Source organism: Manduca sexta, chromosome 18 (genome assembly GCF_014839805.1).
Source record: "Manduca sexta isolate Smith_Timp_Sample1 chromosome 18, JHU_Msex_v1.0, whole genome shotgun sequence".
Classification (NCBI taxonomy): Eukaryota; Metazoa; Arthropoda; class Insecta; order Lepidoptera; family Sphingidae; genus Manduca; species Manduca sexta.
The window spans coordinates 6,612,137-6,631,890 of NC_051132.1; the positions used below are offsets into that span (position 1 = coordinate 6,612,137).

Consider the following 19,754-nt stretch of genomic DNA (forward strand, 5'->3'; position numbering starts at 1 on the left):
GAACTGAGGGAAGCAACTAATGACTGGAGCGACAGCAACTTGTTGGGCCGCGGTGGTTTTGGACAAGTATTTAAAGGTAAGCCTTATTTACATATACATCAAACGCCTTTTTGCTTTACAGCGGTCGGCACGTGTCTATACATTTCACCAACTATGACGTCACACGTTAGTCTGTAAGTCTTTTGTCATTGTTATTTAACAGGGACAATTAAAAACTCCGGGATCATACTGATTTAAAAAAAGAAATTAAAACGCATCAGAAAATAAACTTTTACAGTCTTTTGTTAACATCATTAATTTTGGCCTACACTGTACTTGTGATTACCTTAGACAAGATGCCTTTCTACACTCGTAAACCCTTTTTTTTCTTTGGGCAGTGAGTATATAAAGGGATAATTATTATTATTTCTTAATAAAAATAAAAAATAATTATATAATTATGGATATTTTAAATCAGGGTATATATTTTTTATGATAATTTGGTCTTTCCCCACCTATCCATTACTAATTGACATATAAATAAAATACTTTTATTTTTAACGTGTGTTAAAAAATCTCTTTATAGGCGAATGGAAACATCTACCGGTGGCTGTGAAGAGATTACGAGACAACGACGGCAGAAACAAAGAGCTCATTCGCGAAATGTGCCTCAATCAGTACAGACATGACAATATACTGCCTTTGTATGGGTACAGTTTGGGAGGTGTGTTTTTAAGTTCTACTATTCTAGAAACATGGAGGAGGCCTTTACTCTTCAGGGAGGTCCTTAAAATACATATAAAAAAAAAAAACATTCATACATAAAAAAAAAGGAATAAATAAAGGCTTTATTATTATTATTATTATTATTCTAGATGGCAGTAATGAATTACGGTTACTTAATGTGTCGTATTGGTGATTTTCGTGTGTAAATTGAAACACAGGATTCGGAGCCCAACAATAAGTATTAGAGTGTTTTAAACACTAAACGGCCTGAAAAAAACTGAATCGTGTTTTACACCATTAAGGTCAATGAAAAGGTCTCAAAAAGGCATGGCTGTATAGATTAGTGTTATTGCCAAGTTATGTACTTGATAGATTTTTATATATACTTGGTAGATTTTTATCTATATATATAAAAATGAATTGCTGTTCGTTAGTCTCGCTAAAACTCGAGAACGGCTGAACGGATTTATCTTATCTTGGTCTTGAATTATTCGTGGAGGTCTAGGGAAGGTTTAAAAGGTGAGAAAAATTCGAATAATTGCCGGGAAAATCCTCAAAACAGCATTTTTCTATTTCCCATACAAACGTTTTCTAACTAATACGTAGAGTCAATTTGAGCTTTATTGCTATTGTATAAAGTTCACTGTTGTCTAAGCAATGTAGGTGTGTTCCTAACATCAAAGCAGTGTGCGTTGGAGCACAGAATATAATAATGTAATGTCGCGTTCTGAAACTCAACAAAAGTGATATCGCGGACCCGACTAAATTGAACAGTCACAAAATTTAATATATCATTAGTTATTTGGTTGGCTTCACGATATTATTTCTTTTGTTTTACTTTAAAATGCATGTTTTCGTTATGGACAATTTTTGAGCTACTTTTGCATATCTATACTTATAATAAATCTGTAGAGAGGTCAATTCTGTACATGAAATATATTTCCAAAATAACTGTCGCTACAATTAATAGGAGCATAGCAGTGATGGAAAATGTTGGGAAAACGGGAGAAGTTACTCCATTTTTAAGCTTCCGTCATTTCGTGTGCAACCTTAATGGTTAAAAGTTCCTTCGATTTCACCAGGATCCCATCATCAGACCCTGACCGGACAATCGGACCACCTGCATACCACCATAAATTAAAAAAACATCCCGACAAATTGAGCACCTTCTCCATTTTTGAAACCCGAAATCCACGCGGGCGAAGCTGCGGGCGGAAGCTAGTTTATTTATATAAATGATGAAGCATGAAAGTAAAATTAGAGTAAAGCAAATGAAAGTGTTGAGACGTACGCGTCGGCTAACCGTGAATGATATAATACGGAATGCTTTGGCGATGGATGTGTTTGGAATGTAAGGGGAATAAAGACTAAAATTTGAAAAGGTTAAGTGGTTTGGAATTTTATATATATATTTTATTTGTATTCTTTTCAGGGCCTGAAGTGTGTTTAGTATATCAATTGATGATGGGCGGGTCGTTAGAACAAAGACTTAGATGTAAAACTCATCACCCGCCGCTGGTGTGGCACCAGCGATATAGAATAGCACACGGTGTTGCCAGGTAAATTGTTTTTACATTCTATTTATATGTTAAATTGCATTTCCTTCAAATCTATAATAGTAAGTTTTGAATCCCCGATTTCGATAAACGATTCTAATCTTAATTTTCGACCTGAACTCGAAAATAAATCAATTATGATTTTTATTTTCTAAGCCTGTTAAAAAAGCTCGAGTACATTTTCATGGTGGATTGAAAAAAGTATGTATTTGAGAACGTTTATTAACAGCGGCAGTTAAATAGAAGGTAACAAGTTAAAGTTAGTAACTTTAAAACTGTCCCGCAGTCAATATGTGTCCAAATTTAATGTTTTTACATTATGTTACGCACTGAAACTAGTAACTAATGTCACTTGTTGTAATCGGAACGTGTGAAATGGTCTTAAAGGTCTATTGTAATTGCTATTATTTTTTCCAGGGGTTTACAATACCTGCACAATATGGCTGGCACGCCGCTCATACACGGTGACATAAAACCGGCGAACATTCTATTGGATCAGTGTTTGATGCCCAAAATAGGTGACTTCGGTCTCGCAAGAAAGGGACCTTACGGAGAAGACAGGACCCATTTGAAAGTTTCCAAGTGAGTTCGTGTTTGACGCCTGCTACATATACATTTGCATTTTTTTTGCTGTTACGTACCGAGTTTTTTATCTACCTGATTGGATAGACATTTTACATAATATAGTGAAATACCGCAAGAACAATTAACATACTCTGAAAAAAATATAATAAAGTGGGTAGTATGCTGGTGATATTTGTCATAAAATGAGCTTAACATTGGCTATAGTTTAATCCGTTAAGCTAGTCATTACGGGTGTAGTAAGAGTATGACTATATGTGCGGGTGTACTTTAGGGTAGGTTTTCTCGCGATGTTTTCCTTCACTGAAGCAAACTATAATTAACAATTCACATAACTTCGAAAAGTCAGAGGTGTGTGCCTTGAATTTGAATCTGCGGAAATGTGTCTCGATAGACCGTTCTATTCTCAACTCCGCTATCGTTCCCAATAAGAAATATTGTATACCTGAGAATTTTCAAATGAAAATCTCGGAAGATATGTGAAGTCTGGCATCCTGTACTAGGCAAGCAGTGGTGGAGTCCTTACTCCAGTAGCCCTTAATCCTTTCAGTAATAGAGGAGGGCCGTGCTCGATAGTGCGTAATTATAATATAAAACTGGTTTGGTATTAATAATAATAATATCAACCCTGTATTATATACTGGCCCACTGCTGAGCACGGGCCTCCTCTACTACTGAGAGGGATTAGGCCTTAGTCCACCACGCTGGCCTAGTGCGGATTGGTAGACTACACACACCCTCGAAATTCCTATAGAGAACTTCTCAGGTATGCAGGTTTCTTCATGATGTTTTCCTTCACCTATCGGTGAACAAATCGGTTTGCTTTATCAAGCAAACGATAATTCACAAAGAATACACACATAATTTTTCAGAAAAATCAGAGGTGTGTGCCCTTGGGATTTGAACCTGCGGACATTCGTCTCGGCAGTCCGTTCCACAACCAACTAGGCTATCGCTGCTTTTACCAGGTTTCGTATTATTATAATGTATATTTTAGGGTGTATGGCACGCGTCCGTACCTGCCGGACGAGTACCTGCGCTCGCGCTGCCTGTCGCCGGCGGTGGACGTGTTCAGCTTCGGCGTGGTGGTGGCGGAGATGGCCACGGCGCTGGCGCCGCTCGACCGCGCGCGCGCCAGCCCGCTGCTCAGCGCCTACCTGCACCTGCTGCACCAGGACCGCGTCGACTTCGGTGCGTACCACGCACATCACCTCATGATTATAGACTGTACAATAACCTCGAGCACGAAGAATAAAAAAATGCGTCAAGTGTTCGTATCGCGTTTGTTAACCTTTGATACCTTATTTAGACTATTGGCGAATAATTCGTGCACGGATATGACTATGCAAAATGAGTTACAAATACACGCCAATTAGCTGACACACTTGTATTCGTGACAATTCGCCTGTAAGTAGGTATTTAAATCAGGGCTAACGCGTTGACTGGGCCGCCAAAAAAATGAACTCTTACACCAGTGCGGCCACCGCGCCCGGAAGTATTGTCCTGCACTAACATAAATGAGAGAGTCCTCAGTTTTCGCCCCAGTTTTATGCGAGCCGCACGCCCGTTGCGTACGAAAACATAGCTCACGTGACCCGCAAAGAACATGCAAAATATGTTTCTATAGTCGTTAAACGAGACTGAAATATCGTGCTGCCGATTCTCATACATTTTGACAAATATTGTTCTATGGCTACACGAATCTAATTGAAATTTAAACGCATACAATGTTCATGCAGCCTTATTTTGGTTCCAAATATTCTCACCGGGGCGCTGTTTAAATATTCTATACAAAATATTATTCAAACCATGCTATACATACGTGTACTATGATGCAAATATTCGCGCTAGGCATACAGATAAAGGCACGAGTCGTGAACACACTCGTGATTGGACAGTTTGACGATCAACGCGCCGATGTCTTGCGTGATTGGTTCCTTAGCAGATACATGTTTATTGGTGCCTGCCTATTGGTTTGAGTATGCCTTGCCACTTATCTTCCAAAGTACATACGCAAACTCCTTCCAGACTTTTTTTTGCTCATGGCTATTATGGTATTCTTGACCTTAATGCCTATGACAACACTTTTTTACATTTAATAAATCACGAAACGAGCTAGTCGGTCCCCTGATGGTAAGCGACATGACTGCGCTTTAACAGCGCTTTGTGAAATATTAGTCCGTGCCAACAATACCTAGAAATTGCCCTAACCACTATTTAGCTGTCTCTTTACCTTTTTAAATGTTCAATATTTTTTTTACAGCATCACTGGAGGACCCCTTACTATACGGCACAGCGAACTCAAATCCGCTACTATGTCGCCAATTCATGTCCATAGCTATCGATTGTACTAAATACGCCCGTTATGAGAGACCAAGTATGCTTGATGTATACAAGAGGTTGGATGTGATGGAATTGCCCGGAAAGTATTTCGTCCAAGGGGGAATATAACTTTGCCTACAGACAGTTCAATCCCGAGCATTTTTCGGTATAGTTAGTGGTTACATCTTTGTCGACCCCTTCAGAGACAAAAGTGTGATGTGTACTTTAATGAAACAGAAAGTAGTGGCTATAGCGCGGAATATTTGTGATAAAGATCTAAAAATTCGGGACTTTCTCAAATATCTGGTGACCATATCAATATTATGCATAGATAATGCACTATATCCACAAGAATCTTATGGACATACCTATGCTGCTGTGAAGGAAGAATGTTTCTACATAAATTTATTTGTGTTTTTTACAATATGTATCAACTCAATTTTGAAAAAAAGAATTGTAGACTAGTCTTTTTCCTTATGCGGCAGTATTGTTTGGTTAGTTTATTTTTAAATTAGATATGTATGTATTTTTTAAAATTGGCCGTCTCAAAGACAAAGCCCCGTGTGTGGCGTATTTTTGCATTTGAAGTTACTATTTTGAAATACATTTGGTCAGTAAAGTTAACTAGTCACAATTTTTCAACACAATGAAAGCACTTCCCGAATATGTGAAAATGTCTTCCAGATTTATTAATATATCATTTTCTATTGTACATACGTAAAAATTATTAAGTAATTAATGTCGCTCTACTAATATAGTTTTATTTTATATTTGTAAGCAATGTTTTTATGGAAACGACTGAAATCCAACGTTTTGAGATGATTTATAATAAATTATATTTTAATTAATTTCGTTTCTTTTTAATAATAAACCTTGCTATGGTAGTACCGTCTTTAAAATCAATTTTTAGAACACATGGAAATGACATAAGTACGCAGGTCTATGAAATAAAACAAAATTAACATGTGTAAAATGGTTTGTTTTCTGAATAACAATGATATTTAACATTTACGTACACCCTGATAATATACAGAAAGTAAGCTCAGTTCACACTGAGCAAAAATACTTCGTGACCCTGCCGTTCTAAAACAGCCTTAAAATGCAATAATGTAATGTACACTAATATTCAATTACTCCCTTTTCAATTACATTTTATTTAATTTAAGTCTTAAATAAGACAGCCTAAAGTTAAAACTTGATAGTTCTGTACACCCGCCTAATTTAGGTTTCAAAACGAAATACGACACAACCCTCGATTAATTATTTGCAGTCAGCTACAAAAGTAGTTAATTCAATTTCAAATCGTCTTTAAACTTTCGTGCCCTTATCAAAAATCGTTTTTCTTTAGTTAAATAAATGTCAAATGGTTGCCTTTACTTGAAATATAGCAAAATAATATTTTGATTGTAGATAAATTTAGCAACGTTTTGAAATTATTCAGCTATGGTGGCTAACTACATCGACCATTGCTATATGTTGTACTTGAACCACAAAAATAAAAAACTTCGCCATGTTGCGGTAAAATATGGAACTAATTTCTTGCACTGATATTAACACAAAAAAGCAGAAATGGCACTACCAGAACGCGATTTTTATTTTCATTATTAGGTTAAGTATTATCTACGATAGAAATTAAGTGCATACCGGCATAAAGATGGGCTAAACGCTTGGTAACGTTTGAGGCCAGTTTTCCAAATTTCTAGTAAATTTCGTTTAATAGCTATCGTGTTAAACAGTTACAGCCTTACTTATAAATATTTCGCAAAGCTATGCTTAGTTACAATACAAATTTACTAGATCTGTTGTAAGTCAAAACCCGCCATCTTGCCTCTTTATTGATTTAAACTAAGGACCGGTGATGTTTTTGACAGCTATTTAATTCTTAACCACCTCTTAACGCTAAAACAAGTTTATAACTAAGACTTTTAATGTAGAAAGTATTCATTTTATTACCATTTAGTTTGGAGCATGGATTAGCGTGTGATTTCTACCTGGTTTATGTGTCGGGTAGTTGTACGAAGTGAAACAGGCCTTAGTGTATTAACGGTTTAAAAAGATACTTTTTCCAATGTTGGCTTATAATTCTTGTCGAGTGATTTCGTCGCAACAAAATGTTTGTACCACAGTGCTGATAATCTTGCGGTCCTAGTTTTCCATTCATCTTCGTAGTCCGTCTCAAAGAGACCGAATTTAACACTGTAAAAATAAAAAAATATTATAAGAATTTAGAAGGAATACTTTTAACGATGGGACACAACGAAACCTTTCCTCTATAAATCCTATAAATGAGACTCTTGAAGACATCGATTATGAAGTAAAAGTGTATTTTTAAACGTATAAAAAACGTAGTCTATTCGCTGACTATGGTAGTAATATGTTAAGGTAAGGTGCATACAATTTTAAGTCGAGATCGGAGAGCGTAGCTGTCTCCCATCATACGCCCCTTATACCGCTTCCGTTAATGTTCTGTCAATCGCTTATTTGATCCATTGCGAAAATGAACCAATCAAAACAAAACTTTTTTTGACATGCTAACGAGTTAATAATTTGATTGGTTCATTCGGAATCGGATTGAAGATTGAAATTAGGATCGTTTAGGGAAACGGCTGTTCGATTACCTTAACCCACTATCCCATTCGAAGTTATCCATGAGACTCCAAGCCGTGTATTGCGTGACATTACACCCGTCCAGCTCCATCGCATCTAGTATAGAGTTTAAATACTTTTGGTAGTAAGCTATTCTCTTCTTGTCGTCTAGACCTTTATATGTTCCGAAACCGTTCTCCGTGATCATGATCGGCGGGTTGTTACAATTCTCTTTTACCCATTTGAGTGCTTTCCTTATTCCTTTTGGTATCACCTAAAATGGCAACAACTTTACTAAATGAATTTTTCAAGTGGTCTGTCTATGAGGATCAGTAAAAAATACTTAAAGGAATTTTTAGTGTTACTCCACCTCAAGACTCCTTTTAGTATTTTCTTCATTGTTACGGATTTCGCCAACCACAATCACTTGACCAATTCACCCGTTTAGATTATAGGTACAATAAAAGGGACATAATTGCTGAACTGATCAAAGCTTAGGTATTTAATACTATTTGAGTTTGAGTTTATATTGTGGAGATAATAATTGTTCCTATGTACTTACAGTGCAGTGTATAACGGCCCCTCTCTCATAGTCTAAATAAGTACCAACAGCTCCTATGTCGTCTTCATACGAGGGTATCGGGTATTTGCCAGGTTGATAGCCTTCAGTGGTGATAAATTTTGTTGAGTAGTGGTTAAACCCGTAAAAATCGCTTGTACCTGCAAATGTTATAAGGTATCTCATATTTAGAATATGCCAACATTTTTGCAGCACACTCTGTGCACATATTTTATGAGTATCAAGTTGAATTGGAATATTCCTTAAAAGAATTTTGATTTTTTCCATTTTCGTTAGCAACTTTTGTAAGGCACCTTTTGATTTTACCTTTAATATACTTAATTTCTTCGTCACTTAGTTCTGGCAGCCTGCTTTTTGCAAATCCTTGCTCAGCACTTCTCTCAGCGATTCTCTTTATGACTCTTGGGGGAAATCCTCCCTTATCAGTAAAAATTGGGTGACTGTATAAACCTACTTCGAAATCCATAGCAATTTCACCAGGTTCAACATCATCAGGTGAATTCGGGATACCTTCACGGAAGTCTGTTGCTATTGTAATTCCACAAATACCTGGAAAATATATTAATAATTATCAATATTAGCATACTTAATATTTAGAATATAATAGTGGGTGACTTGTATTTGATACTTACCTTTTTGTTCTGCTCTAAATTCTTTATCATAAATATGCCAGGCTTTGGCGTGAGCTAGCAGTATATTTTTTACCGCCATATATTCACCAATGCCAGTAGCATTTATCCCGGGAGCAAACCTCTTCATGCCATATCCGAAAATCCCAAACTGCTTAGGCTCATTCACAGTTATCCATGTTTTGACTCTGTCCCCAAAAAGTGTGTACAGTACCCTAGCGTAAGCTCCAAACCAATCCACTATTAAAGGATTGGCCCACCCCCCTAAATCTTGGAGTCTTTGTGGCAAATCCCAGTGGAACATTGTCACTACTGGCTCAATACCATTTTGAAGTAATTCATTAATCAAATTATTGTAATAATTCATTCCATCCGTACTGATTTTGTTATCAAAACCATTTGGCAAAACTCTTGACCAAGATATTGAGAACCTGTAAAAGTCGACTCCAAGAAATTTAACCATTTGTACATCTCGCTTGTAGTATTCATATGAGTTGCAAGCTACATCGCCTGTTGTGTTGTCAATTACATTACCAGGTTTTGGCAGAATACATCCCAAATACTTGGTGATTTATCTGAAACAAAAATATCATCGTATTGTGATCCTTTCCAAGCATGGTTTTTGAATTTAGAGTTTGTGTTTCTATCTGTCCTTTCAGTACTACACAGTAGATATGTATTAAATGAATAATAAATTCAGATCCTACATTTTACGCATGTCATAAAATAGTCACATTTTGGGATTTCAGTTCTTGTTAATGGTTTAAATCATTAATTTAATAGGGCTTTGAAGAGACAACTTTTATATATTTGTTCTAGAAAAATATCAAATCATTTAACCATTAAAATAATAAGTTATTGTATCCCACCTGCAGCATTCCATCCACCTTCAATTTGAAAAGCAGCTGTGGCGACACCAAATTTTACATTTTCTGGGAATTTCCTTATTGCTGGCCCAATGCTGCAAAATAATAAAATACATATAACCCAAATTATAAATGATTTGGGTTATATGAATGTAATGTCATTTTGTAGTCAAATAACTTTGTAGGTATGGACTTACCAAGTTGGATGGACTAAGTATTTACTTGATTTCAAAACATATGACTTTTCATTTAACTTTATTTATAAAAAAAAATACAAATAAGTTTCATCTTCCAATATATATCTCCATTGATCAGTTTCATCATGAACTTGTGGTGGTAAACTTACTTACAGTTATGTCAGATTACATTAGTAAATAAATAGGTAAGTAACAATATAGCAATTTAAAATGCGCGCGAATTTTTATATTATAGAGTTAAGTAAATATCTAATATAATTTTCTTTTCGCGAAAACTTGGACTGTGACATAATTTTTTTATTCCATTACAAATGAAATATCTAATCCGATTCTGGAATTCAATTTTATTTTTTTCTTCTTGTTTAAAATGCTGGGTCTGAGTACCTCATATTTTGTCTCATGCGCCATACCGCATCTCGTCTGCAAAATGAAATTAAAAATATAGTACTTACTTACATACAGGCAGATACAAAGTTTTATCACAATTTTGTATTTTATGATCCTCAAATCTTATATATTCTCCAATATTATGGATAGAAAAAATGTGGTTAGTCGATGCCTTTCGCAATTTTATACTGAAGTAAGAGAGACAGTATTCTACTACGTTCACTTACGAAGTTACTCCATAGTGTCTTTTTAGAGCCGATTGAATTCTTTTGCGCGATCCCCGTGGGCCTGAATAACTGTACTTTTTGTATTCCCCTTATTGATTCTATTTGGTCTTGACATTGTTATTTGTTACATATAGTCTGAAATAAGGAAAAAAAATAAAGAATCAAAATAAATTAACGTAGGTATGTACTAAAAATAAATATACTTACTTACACTAAATTCCAAAAATTAACGCCTGTACTACCTACCTACCCAGTCAACAGCCAGCTTTCAAATTTGAGCAGCAGTGTTAAATTATGTACAAAGAGAATTGTAATGAGAATCTTATTTTATTTTTGTTTATGAATACAAGTCCCGTAACAAAACGTATTTGGTAGTGTTGCCACATGCCAATTTTGTCATGAGATTTAAATGATAAAATTTAAATATATTAGATATGTACTTACTTCCAATTTCCATATTTTCTTGATTTACATTTTCGTAGTTAGTATACACATTACACACCACATAAATTATCTTTAATGTAGATAGTTAATATATGCACGATAGCATCGTTGGGAATAAAATGTCTGCAGGTTCAAAACTCAAGGCGGCATACCTCCGACTTTTCAATGTTATGTGTCTACTGTTAATCAATTAACGTTCGTTTTACGGTGAAAGGAAACAGAATTTTCTAAAAAGACTTTTGAAGGCAAGTCAAGTAACTAACCGGCACTAGGCCAGCGTGGTGGACTAAGGCCTAAACCCTCAGTAGAGGGCCGCACTGAACAGTGAGCATGTATATAATACAGGGTTGGTATTATTACTATTTTCGCAAGATGTACTTACTTGTTTCTTATGAAATCATTTTTCAATTTAAGGAAGTTAATGATAAACTCAACAAGGTAAAAGCGCGACCCTAACGAAAAAGAATGTTGATGTCTAATCAAATTGATCACAGATTAGTGAATTTTTCTCTGATCAACGTTCCATAAAACTCAGTTAATTAGACATCTTCACGCACTTATAAACCATTCGTATTTTTTATTTAACAACCAAAATATTCACTAGAAATAAATTATATAATATTTAACGGGTCAGCTAGTAATTTCCAACGACACAAAACGGTATAGTATGTGTGTTGAAGTTTCTATGTAGTATTTAAGTAGGTACCATTGGAGTTGATATATGTATAATACATAATTTTTGGAGTTGGTGCCACCTAGGCAAAATAAACGAATAAAATTGGAAAACAATGTCCCATTTAAATTAGGCACGGACAAATATATTATCTATTGTAATTATATGTGTATAAATATATGTATTATGGATAAATAAATATACCTGTAATTATCGTTGCTATCGTCTTTTCTTGTAATATCAAGCGCCATGATCACCTGAATAACTAGAAGTAACCCTAAACCTCTGAAAAAAATAATATAAATATTGACTCTCAAAAATCTCGCTGTAGACTTTTGCTATCATAATAGATATTAATATTATTACTGTTTTGCAGTTTGCATCTAAGTATTAAGTAGTGGGGTAGTTAGGTGATAAAGGGCCGTGAAAAAAGGTCCCCGATTAAACTTTTCGTTGATTTATTACTTTGTTCGTATTTATTGACACCTTTAATAGCGTATTGTATTATTATTTATATAACTTATATTGCGTGCGTGGTACGACACCCCTCTGAGGTGCCGAGTTCAAATTCCGAGTCGGACAAACTGATATTGTTTTTTTCGCTCAATATCAATCAGCCTTTAGTATTGAATTTGTACCCTTTATGATGTTGGAACCCATATCAAATCATGGGTAGGAACATACATGGCAAAAAGTGGGTGCCCTTTTTGGAGATAAACGCGTGATGTGTTTGTTTTTTGTTGTGATAATTTTCACAGGGTGGTGGTAATATAGAAAAATATTGTGACAACGTATGTCACAATTTCTAGATATCGTACTGCGTAGGTATTAAGTAAGCTAAATCTGTTTACGTTCAATATAAATTGCAAATTGTTTGAAATAATCGTGCGTAAATATTTATGAATGTGGCCAATGACATCCTTATTATTTGGCTTTTATTTATGGTATTTAAATTTCGTGTTTTTCCTTTGCAATTATATTTTTGTTCGCAAATCGCAATGATAATGAGTTTATTAAACTTATTTGTTACTGAGATATTTATTTGGGGTGAGCACGCATATATTCATGGTTACTAAAAAAATGGTGTATTGCAAAAACACATGAAGTACATTTTTTGTTAGATCTTTTATTATTAAATATGTTGCAATTCAATCACAGATTTTTCCTATATATTATGAAAATATTTTATGAAGATTTTACATTCAAACGAAGCATCAACGGTTTTGTTACCCTGTACTTTAGTTTTCTGTGAAACAACGGGACCAGGAAACCAAGTACATATAAAACACAATACTGATTCATTCATTTACGTATAACAATTCGATTAGTAATTAATCCTTATCATGCGAAAAATTTAAATTCCACTTTAAACCCGGAAATCTGGACATAACAATAGGTACTTAATGTTACCTACCTTATTTTGCGCAAGTATTCGACCGCCGCCAGTAGATACAATTGTAAATTATAATTAGGTTGTTACGTATTATTTTGAAGCGTTTTATTTGCTTTGATATTATTTTAGTATTCATAAGATACTGCCGATAAGATTATTCAATTTATAACTATGTTAGATATGAGCAAATTGTACACAATGAACAATGGAAATACAATTGATAGTTTGGTTTTCACTAATTAATATCGTTTTTATATTAGATAGTCAGGAAGCCCTATTGACTACTTGGGTATAACCATATTTTTGAAATTAGGTACCTACGTGCGGTGTAATCGACGGACAGGTTTGATAGCCATATGGATAAATTAATAAAAATCCCCTATGGGTTTTAATACTGTCCATTGATTAGAGCGGCCGTTATTGCAAAAAGAGAAAGATTCATAGACGAAAATAGTCAGGGCCCCTGACTATAATATATTATCTTTTTTCCATAATCACGCTTATTTTTATTCGTAGGTAGGAAGCTATTTCATAAATATTAAACCAATTCTAAGCTACCCAATTCTAGAATAGCATGGAATATAGTACCTTCCTAAAATTGTATTTATCAGTCGTAACCTTTGAGAAAGCAAAACAAGAAAGTGATTCTATGTTTTTATTACTTACTGGAAAGGTTTTAGAATTAATATGATGCTATATTATTTTTAAACCCCGTTACAGAGTAACTAACTAAAGTAAACGAGAACATTGAATGTAATAGTAAGTAGGAATCATGTTATTAAGCAGTGCTAGTGGTAATTACATATTATGCTTTTTAAAATATAAGGTGCGTTCGGGTAAGATCGGATATGGGATAAGATCGTATAACGAAAAGATACCACGAATCTATGGTTATTTTTTAGTTTAAGCTATGTAGGCGGCTACGCTGTCTCTTTTTGCCCCACCCTATATACCACAGTTGATGCTACGACCAAGAACGGGTGCGCTATGTGCATTGAAACAAAAAATGTGGATTTCGCTTTTCTTAACATTTTTGAGACTTCTGTTTGATTTTGTGGACCTTATCATACTAGCATTATAAGCGTTATTAGAACGGAGTCCGAACTTACCCCGCGAAGGTCCGATCTTTTCTAAGGGTTTTAAATTTCTATACAGATATTATCATCTATTTTAAGCTTACACAGAGAGAATTGGAAGATGATTGAATTATCTCATAAAGTAGCATTAATAATAACCAGTTTCATGTATAAAATGTTGGTATCGCTTAAATATTTTATGGGAAAATAAAAATATTTTCGGGACTCCTCGTAACACACCGAAAAACCGTCCGAAATTAGCGAACGCACTCTACCATAAAAATATTTACGCACTTCACGCATTATCTAATCTGATGATCTGGCAATTCCCGTTCCTAGAAAGGCGTAATTCCCGCGTAAAAAACAGCGGGTGTCGTCGTCTATAATAATATTATTTTCTTAGAAATTTTATTGTAAGTAACGCCCAGTTTCAGTTTTTAATAACTTAAATATTATTTATTACACACCTCATTTTGAACACTGTCACTATCAAAGTATCAGAAACGTTTACATAATTATCAGCTCACGATTTAATAAATATCAATTTATAGTGTAAAAAAAAATATAAGTACACACAACAGTATATACAACTGATCGGTCGCAATTATATTTAAATCAAACCAGTTAGTAGTTATTGTGCGGGCTCCGTACGGGTATAATTATAATATTTTCTTGTTTTTCTAGGTCAGCTAGGTATTTATTTTATTTACCATTTATCATTCAAATTCAGTCGTGGATCTTTATAATTAGGGGCCCCTACATAGGGGCTTTTTAGGCTGTACCCCAGGGCCCGTAGATTTATAAGGCACCCAGTCCACATTAAAGACAATAGATATTTCGATTCATAAAGTTCATAAGAGTGTACCTGCTTATTATTCAAATATCTAATTGAATATTCAATTTTAATTTGAATATTGAACATTCGTTTAAAAAGGAATCATAGTGTACGTATAACTTAATACATTCATCATTTTCCATTCTTCTGCGCCCGCATTCACTGCGTCGTGTGAATTCACACGATACAGAACTTATCACACTTAGTGAGGAAACAGTTTCTAGTAAAGCCAGTAAGTGTCACATCCTTGCATATAAAGTATATAATGTATAAGTAAAGTTCCTCGCCGCATCTGTCTCATTATATGAAAGCGATAAACATAGAAACTACCAGACGGATTCCAATTGAATTTAGTATTTATGTAGATAGTTTGTGACCTCGGTGAGGACATAGGCTACTTATTATCTCGGGATTTTTATGCTGGCAAAATTGCACGCGGGCGGGGCCGCAAGAAGAAGCTAGTTTAAACTACTAAGTATAAACTAGTATGTACTCGTTGTTCCGCTCGCTTCTTGTTAATAAAAATATTACTATCATTGGTTAAATACACTACTGTCGATTAAAAATCATAAAACAAACTAATTTCTGGACTAAATAAAATAAATCTTGGATCATTTAGAAAAAACGCTTAATGGCTTTATTTCCACGAACAGAAAGTTTAATCACTTTAATGTAACTACTACTTACATAAAAGTGCAACACACATACTTACTATGACGTTTTATCTCATTACGAAAGTATACATACATACATAGGTTTTTAACGCTTGGTTGTTTTACGCATACATCACAGTTTTATACGTGTGTGTACTTACATCAACATTTGCTTATAATATACTAGATTTTGCTCGCGGCTTCGCCCCCGTGAAGAAGTTTTCCGGGATAATTTTTTTTCCGACTTACATAATATACCTACTTAGGTATATTAAGTAAGTCGTTATATTAAGTATGACCAAAATTACATAAAAAATCATAAATTGTAGCCTATTGGTTATTCTGATGTATGACCAATATTACTGTAAAGTTTCATCCAAATCAGTTTAGTAGTTTTTTCGTGAAAGAGGTACGTACAATACATACGTCCATCTTCACAAACTTTCGCCTTTACGATATTAGTAGTAGGAAGTACCGTAGTACGTCGTCAGAAAGGAAAGGTCATATGGATCATATAAGCCGTTTCCTTAAATTTTTTGACTTAAGTAGTAGGTAGTTGACTTCGTCACCGAGCATGATATTATTACCTAACTAAGTACCTAGGCCTACTATCACATATTACTTAGAGAAGCTATGCTTTCTATTATGTAGAATAATAATTCCATAATGTATTACGTTTTACTAAAAAGTTACATTTACCTACAATAAGTAGGTAAATGAATTTCCATCGTTGCCCAAAGGACTACAATTAAGACGTCTTTGCGGCCCATAATATATAATAAAGGTTGGTATTACGGCTGTTTTAGCTGATGGTCTCAACTGATATACCCATTTTTTTTTATTTACCTAATACATATCACAATGGACTCACATGCAAAAGAGCATAAAAGTAAAATTAAAGCAGTGGAAATGAGAGCGTTAAGAAGCATGTGGGGTGACTATGAATGATAGAGTTCTGAATACTAGGGTGATGGATATGTGTGAAGTGACAGAGGATGTAGTTACCAAAATTAAGAAGGGTATGCTAAGGTGATTTGGGCATTTGGAGAGGATGGGTAATAGGAGACTGACAAAGAGGGTTTATAAGGCGAATGTGGATGAAAGAGCCGGTAGGTCGAGCGCACCGAACCTTCGAATGTCAGATACTTATATGACTTTCTTAGTAAAGGCCAAGTCAAAAGTACTTACCTACTCTCAGCCCCGGATCTTGAATTTTTTCGATGCGGGGTAAAATTTGGAAAATGTCGCCCCCACCCACCTATATTTTTACCTTTATGATGTTCATTATCATTTTCGCCCCGCGGGAAATAATTTTAGTATTAAATGTACTGTATGTCTCCGTAGTGAACGTTGCATTAATGATGAGTTATGTATTCGTCTGCCAATTTTGAATTTGCCGGCCTCTGAATTCGCCCCCCAGGGCATGGGTTCCGGCTAGCCCCTCCTTAGATCCGGGGCTGCTTACTCTGAATGTATTGGTGAAACTCTAAATTTCGTGTAATTTATCATTAATTTATTAAGATTTATGCAAAATATACAACACTATAATAACATTAAGTCTAAGTATATTGAATCAAGTTGAAATTCGTAAACGTTGTGAATTAGAATGGATGCGGTAATTATAACCTACAATTAATTATTTAAGTAATAGCGACTTAATGACTAATGACTTTAATTAGATATTTATGTAAGTAGATCTTTTACTCTTAGTGTTATGTATTGAGTGTTACTGTAAGTAATGTTTAGGTATGTTTGTATTTTGAAAAATTTTAGCTAGGTAAGTATCTAAATATTCCTTAATTATCTATCTAATAGTGTTGATGATGTGTGATAATTAAAATGATATGTACTTTAGGGATAAACGGACCAGTAGGAGCTAATTAAAGTCATATTGATTCAAAAATTTGCTTTAAACCACTGATAATCAAATTACTTATTTAGTTAATATAAGTAACATTCATTTATAATTCGGAGTACCTATGTAATATTTAATTGTGTTTGGTCATGAATCTTAGCACCTGATCCATATTGGGCTACTAGGGGATAGAGAGTGGAGCATCTTGAATTATGAATATTTTGATTTAATACTGACTCGCCTGTAAAACTGCCTCAGTGGCGTAATTGTACTGCAAGCGCGGTACAAAAGCGCACACAACATACAAATTTGTGCCCGACGTGGCGTTAGGCTCGCCCTCTCTCATGATGGGACGGAACACACTTAGCGAAAAGTGGGTGCCTTGGTTGCGCTCTCTGCATTACCCCTTCCGGGATAGATGCGTGATGTGTATGTGTGTGTGTTTATGAAATATAATAAAACGTACGTTTACGTAGTAAGCATAAGTCTTTATTTGCTATAAAAATATAATTACCAATATTTGTTTGAATTATTGGAAGTGTCATTACTTGGTATTGCTGTACATAGTGTTAAGGTAATTACCCTGGCGTCACTCGTCTCATTTTACAATCGACTATCAGTTTCAGCTAATTTGTGAATTCGTTTACATTTCGCCAGCGGCGACGAGAGAATGATAGTTATTATTCTTCCAACCTGAGTGTAAGACTAGGCAGTATAGACGGAAGATTGCAGCCTGTCCTCGGGACGAATAAATAAAAAAAATATATATGTGACATTTGACAGTTGACAGCAGTCAGCAGTCATAATATATATCCAAAAAAATCTGTCTCTACATCTCGTTGTTGAAAAAGGAAGAATTAAAAATATTGTTGTGTTACTGCATCCATTAATATTTTCCAGTTAAAATCCAAAATGTCCTTATTCGTAAAACAGTTGGCTCGTAGGGTAAGTAGTAATTATTTATGTGGTTTTATTAACACTGATAATTATCATTTTACACTCATTGTAAACACATTTATTTCATATTCAGGTCATCAGCCCTGCACTAACGACCGCTAAGAAAGTAAATTTTTCCACAAGTAAGTGTTAAAAATCAACTTAGTTACATAACCTATAAAACGCCGACTAAAGTTCTCACTGATTTATTCTAATGAATTTCTATTACCGACAAAGAATATCATAATCTTCTGCAATACTAATGACCATACATAATATGTAATATAAAGACGAAACTTTTTATATCCAATGTGGTCATTGTAAGCTTTAATGTTCAGTATTATTTTGTATTAATTATAGTTATTCGGAATATTCTTGGAAACATAGTTAGGTCAGATAAAAAAGTTAACTTATACATTTTTTCTTTAAATGTGTGACGTTGAAGTCATTAATTATTCATTGAATGAGTATTTGATCTTGACTCTTTAACCCTGTTTTTGATAATTTTTATCATTTATAATTCAATTACTATATTTATATAAACTTTAACACAAAAAGTAGAAAATTAGCATGATTATAAAAAAAATATTTTGTATGTGCAGCCAGTGCAGTTTTTGCTCCGAGGGTACAAAAGCCAGCTCCAGATTTCTGTGCCACGGCAGTTGTAAACGGTGAATTCAATCAGTTGAAATTAGCAGATTTTTCTGGAAAATATGTGGTTCTGTTCTTCTACCCATTGGACTTGTAAGTTGATGATCGTACTTAAATATTTTTCTTTGTTTTGTTTATTTAAAAATGCTGTAAGGGTGGTTTATAACGTAAGATTGGTGAATGTGATACAATCTTACTTACTACATTCAGATTTCTCTGAATTAAACTTTTTGCTTGGCGTTATTGACCATCCACCCTGATACCTTCAGCGAGAAGGTGGTCGAGTCTTTCTGTTGTTCCCTGTGTATGAAAAATGTGTCCCATAAAACTGCTCAATATTATAGACACATAGTATACCTTAATAGCAGTACATCCTTTCACGCAAGTGAAGTCACAAGCAACTTTTATAAAATGCAAACAAACTGGTGCATAATTCCCATAGTTTACTTTAAATGTTTTATCTAAATTTAAAGATAGACTTGTGTTTTAGAATAAAGGAAATTGAACTAGATTAAAAAGTCTAGTTTGATATAAAATATTCAATTCTCTTTAATTATACTAATGATATAAAATGTTCTATTTTACAGCACATTTGTCTGCC

The 19,754-nt window shown here is 34.4% G+C and overlaps 3 protein-coding genes and 1 long non-coding RNA gene across 4 annotated transcripts in view; 2 read left to right on the forward strand and 2 right to left on the reverse strand.

The window, feature by feature from the left end:
* Window positions 1–6,013, forward strand: LOC119189672 (serine/threonine-protein kinase pelle-like; the record flags this gene model as incomplete). The annotated part of the gene is given in 6 exon segments (XM_037439986.1): window positions 1–76; window positions 566–703; window positions 2,138–2,264; window positions 2,679–2,843; window positions 3,841–4,034; window positions 5,107–6,013. Coding segments are annotated over 6 exon segments (888 nt in total), but the record flags the coding sequence as incomplete, so codon positions are not given.
* Window positions 6,014–6,123: 110 nt separating this feature from the next.
* On the reverse strand, window positions 6,124–14,796 carry LOC115453257 (myrosinase 1). Its single transcript, XM_037439985.1, is given in 9 exon segments — window positions 6,124–7,361; window positions 7,784–8,025; window positions 8,314–8,471; window positions 8,638–8,880; window positions 8,964–9,503; window positions 9,506–9,535; window positions 9,830–9,921; window positions 11,959–12,039; window positions 14,691–14,796. Coding segments are annotated over 9 exon segments (1,539 nt in total). The 5' UTR covers window positions 14,696–14,796; the 3' UTR covers window positions 6,124–7,213.
* On the reverse strand, window positions 9,988–11,950 carry LOC115453260. Its single transcript, XR_003939548.2, has 2 exons — window positions 10,638–11,950; window positions 9,988–10,443 (listed from the first exon to the last, which is right to left on the reverse strand). It is a non-coding gene; the product is annotated as an uncharacterized LOC115453260 (long non-coding RNA).
* Window positions 14,797–18,353: 3,557 nt separating the features above from the next.
* The window catches only part of LOC119189650 (thioredoxin-dependent peroxide reductase, mitochondrial-like), a 5,875-nt gene continuing 4,474 nt past the window's right edge, over window positions 18,354–19,754 (forward strand). Inside the window, exons 1-4 of the mRNA XM_037439920.1 lie at window positions 18,354–18,511; window positions 18,597–18,645; window positions 19,105–19,246; window positions 19,741–19,751. Of these exons, the coding sequence (XP_037295817.1) occupies window positions 18,479–18,511; window positions 18,597–18,645; window positions 19,105–19,246; window positions 19,741–19,751 (235 nt within the window). The 5' untranslated portion in view covers window positions 18,354–18,478. The remainder of the gene's footprint in view (window positions 18,512–18,596; window positions 18,646–19,104; window positions 19,247–19,740; window positions 19,752–19,754) is intronic.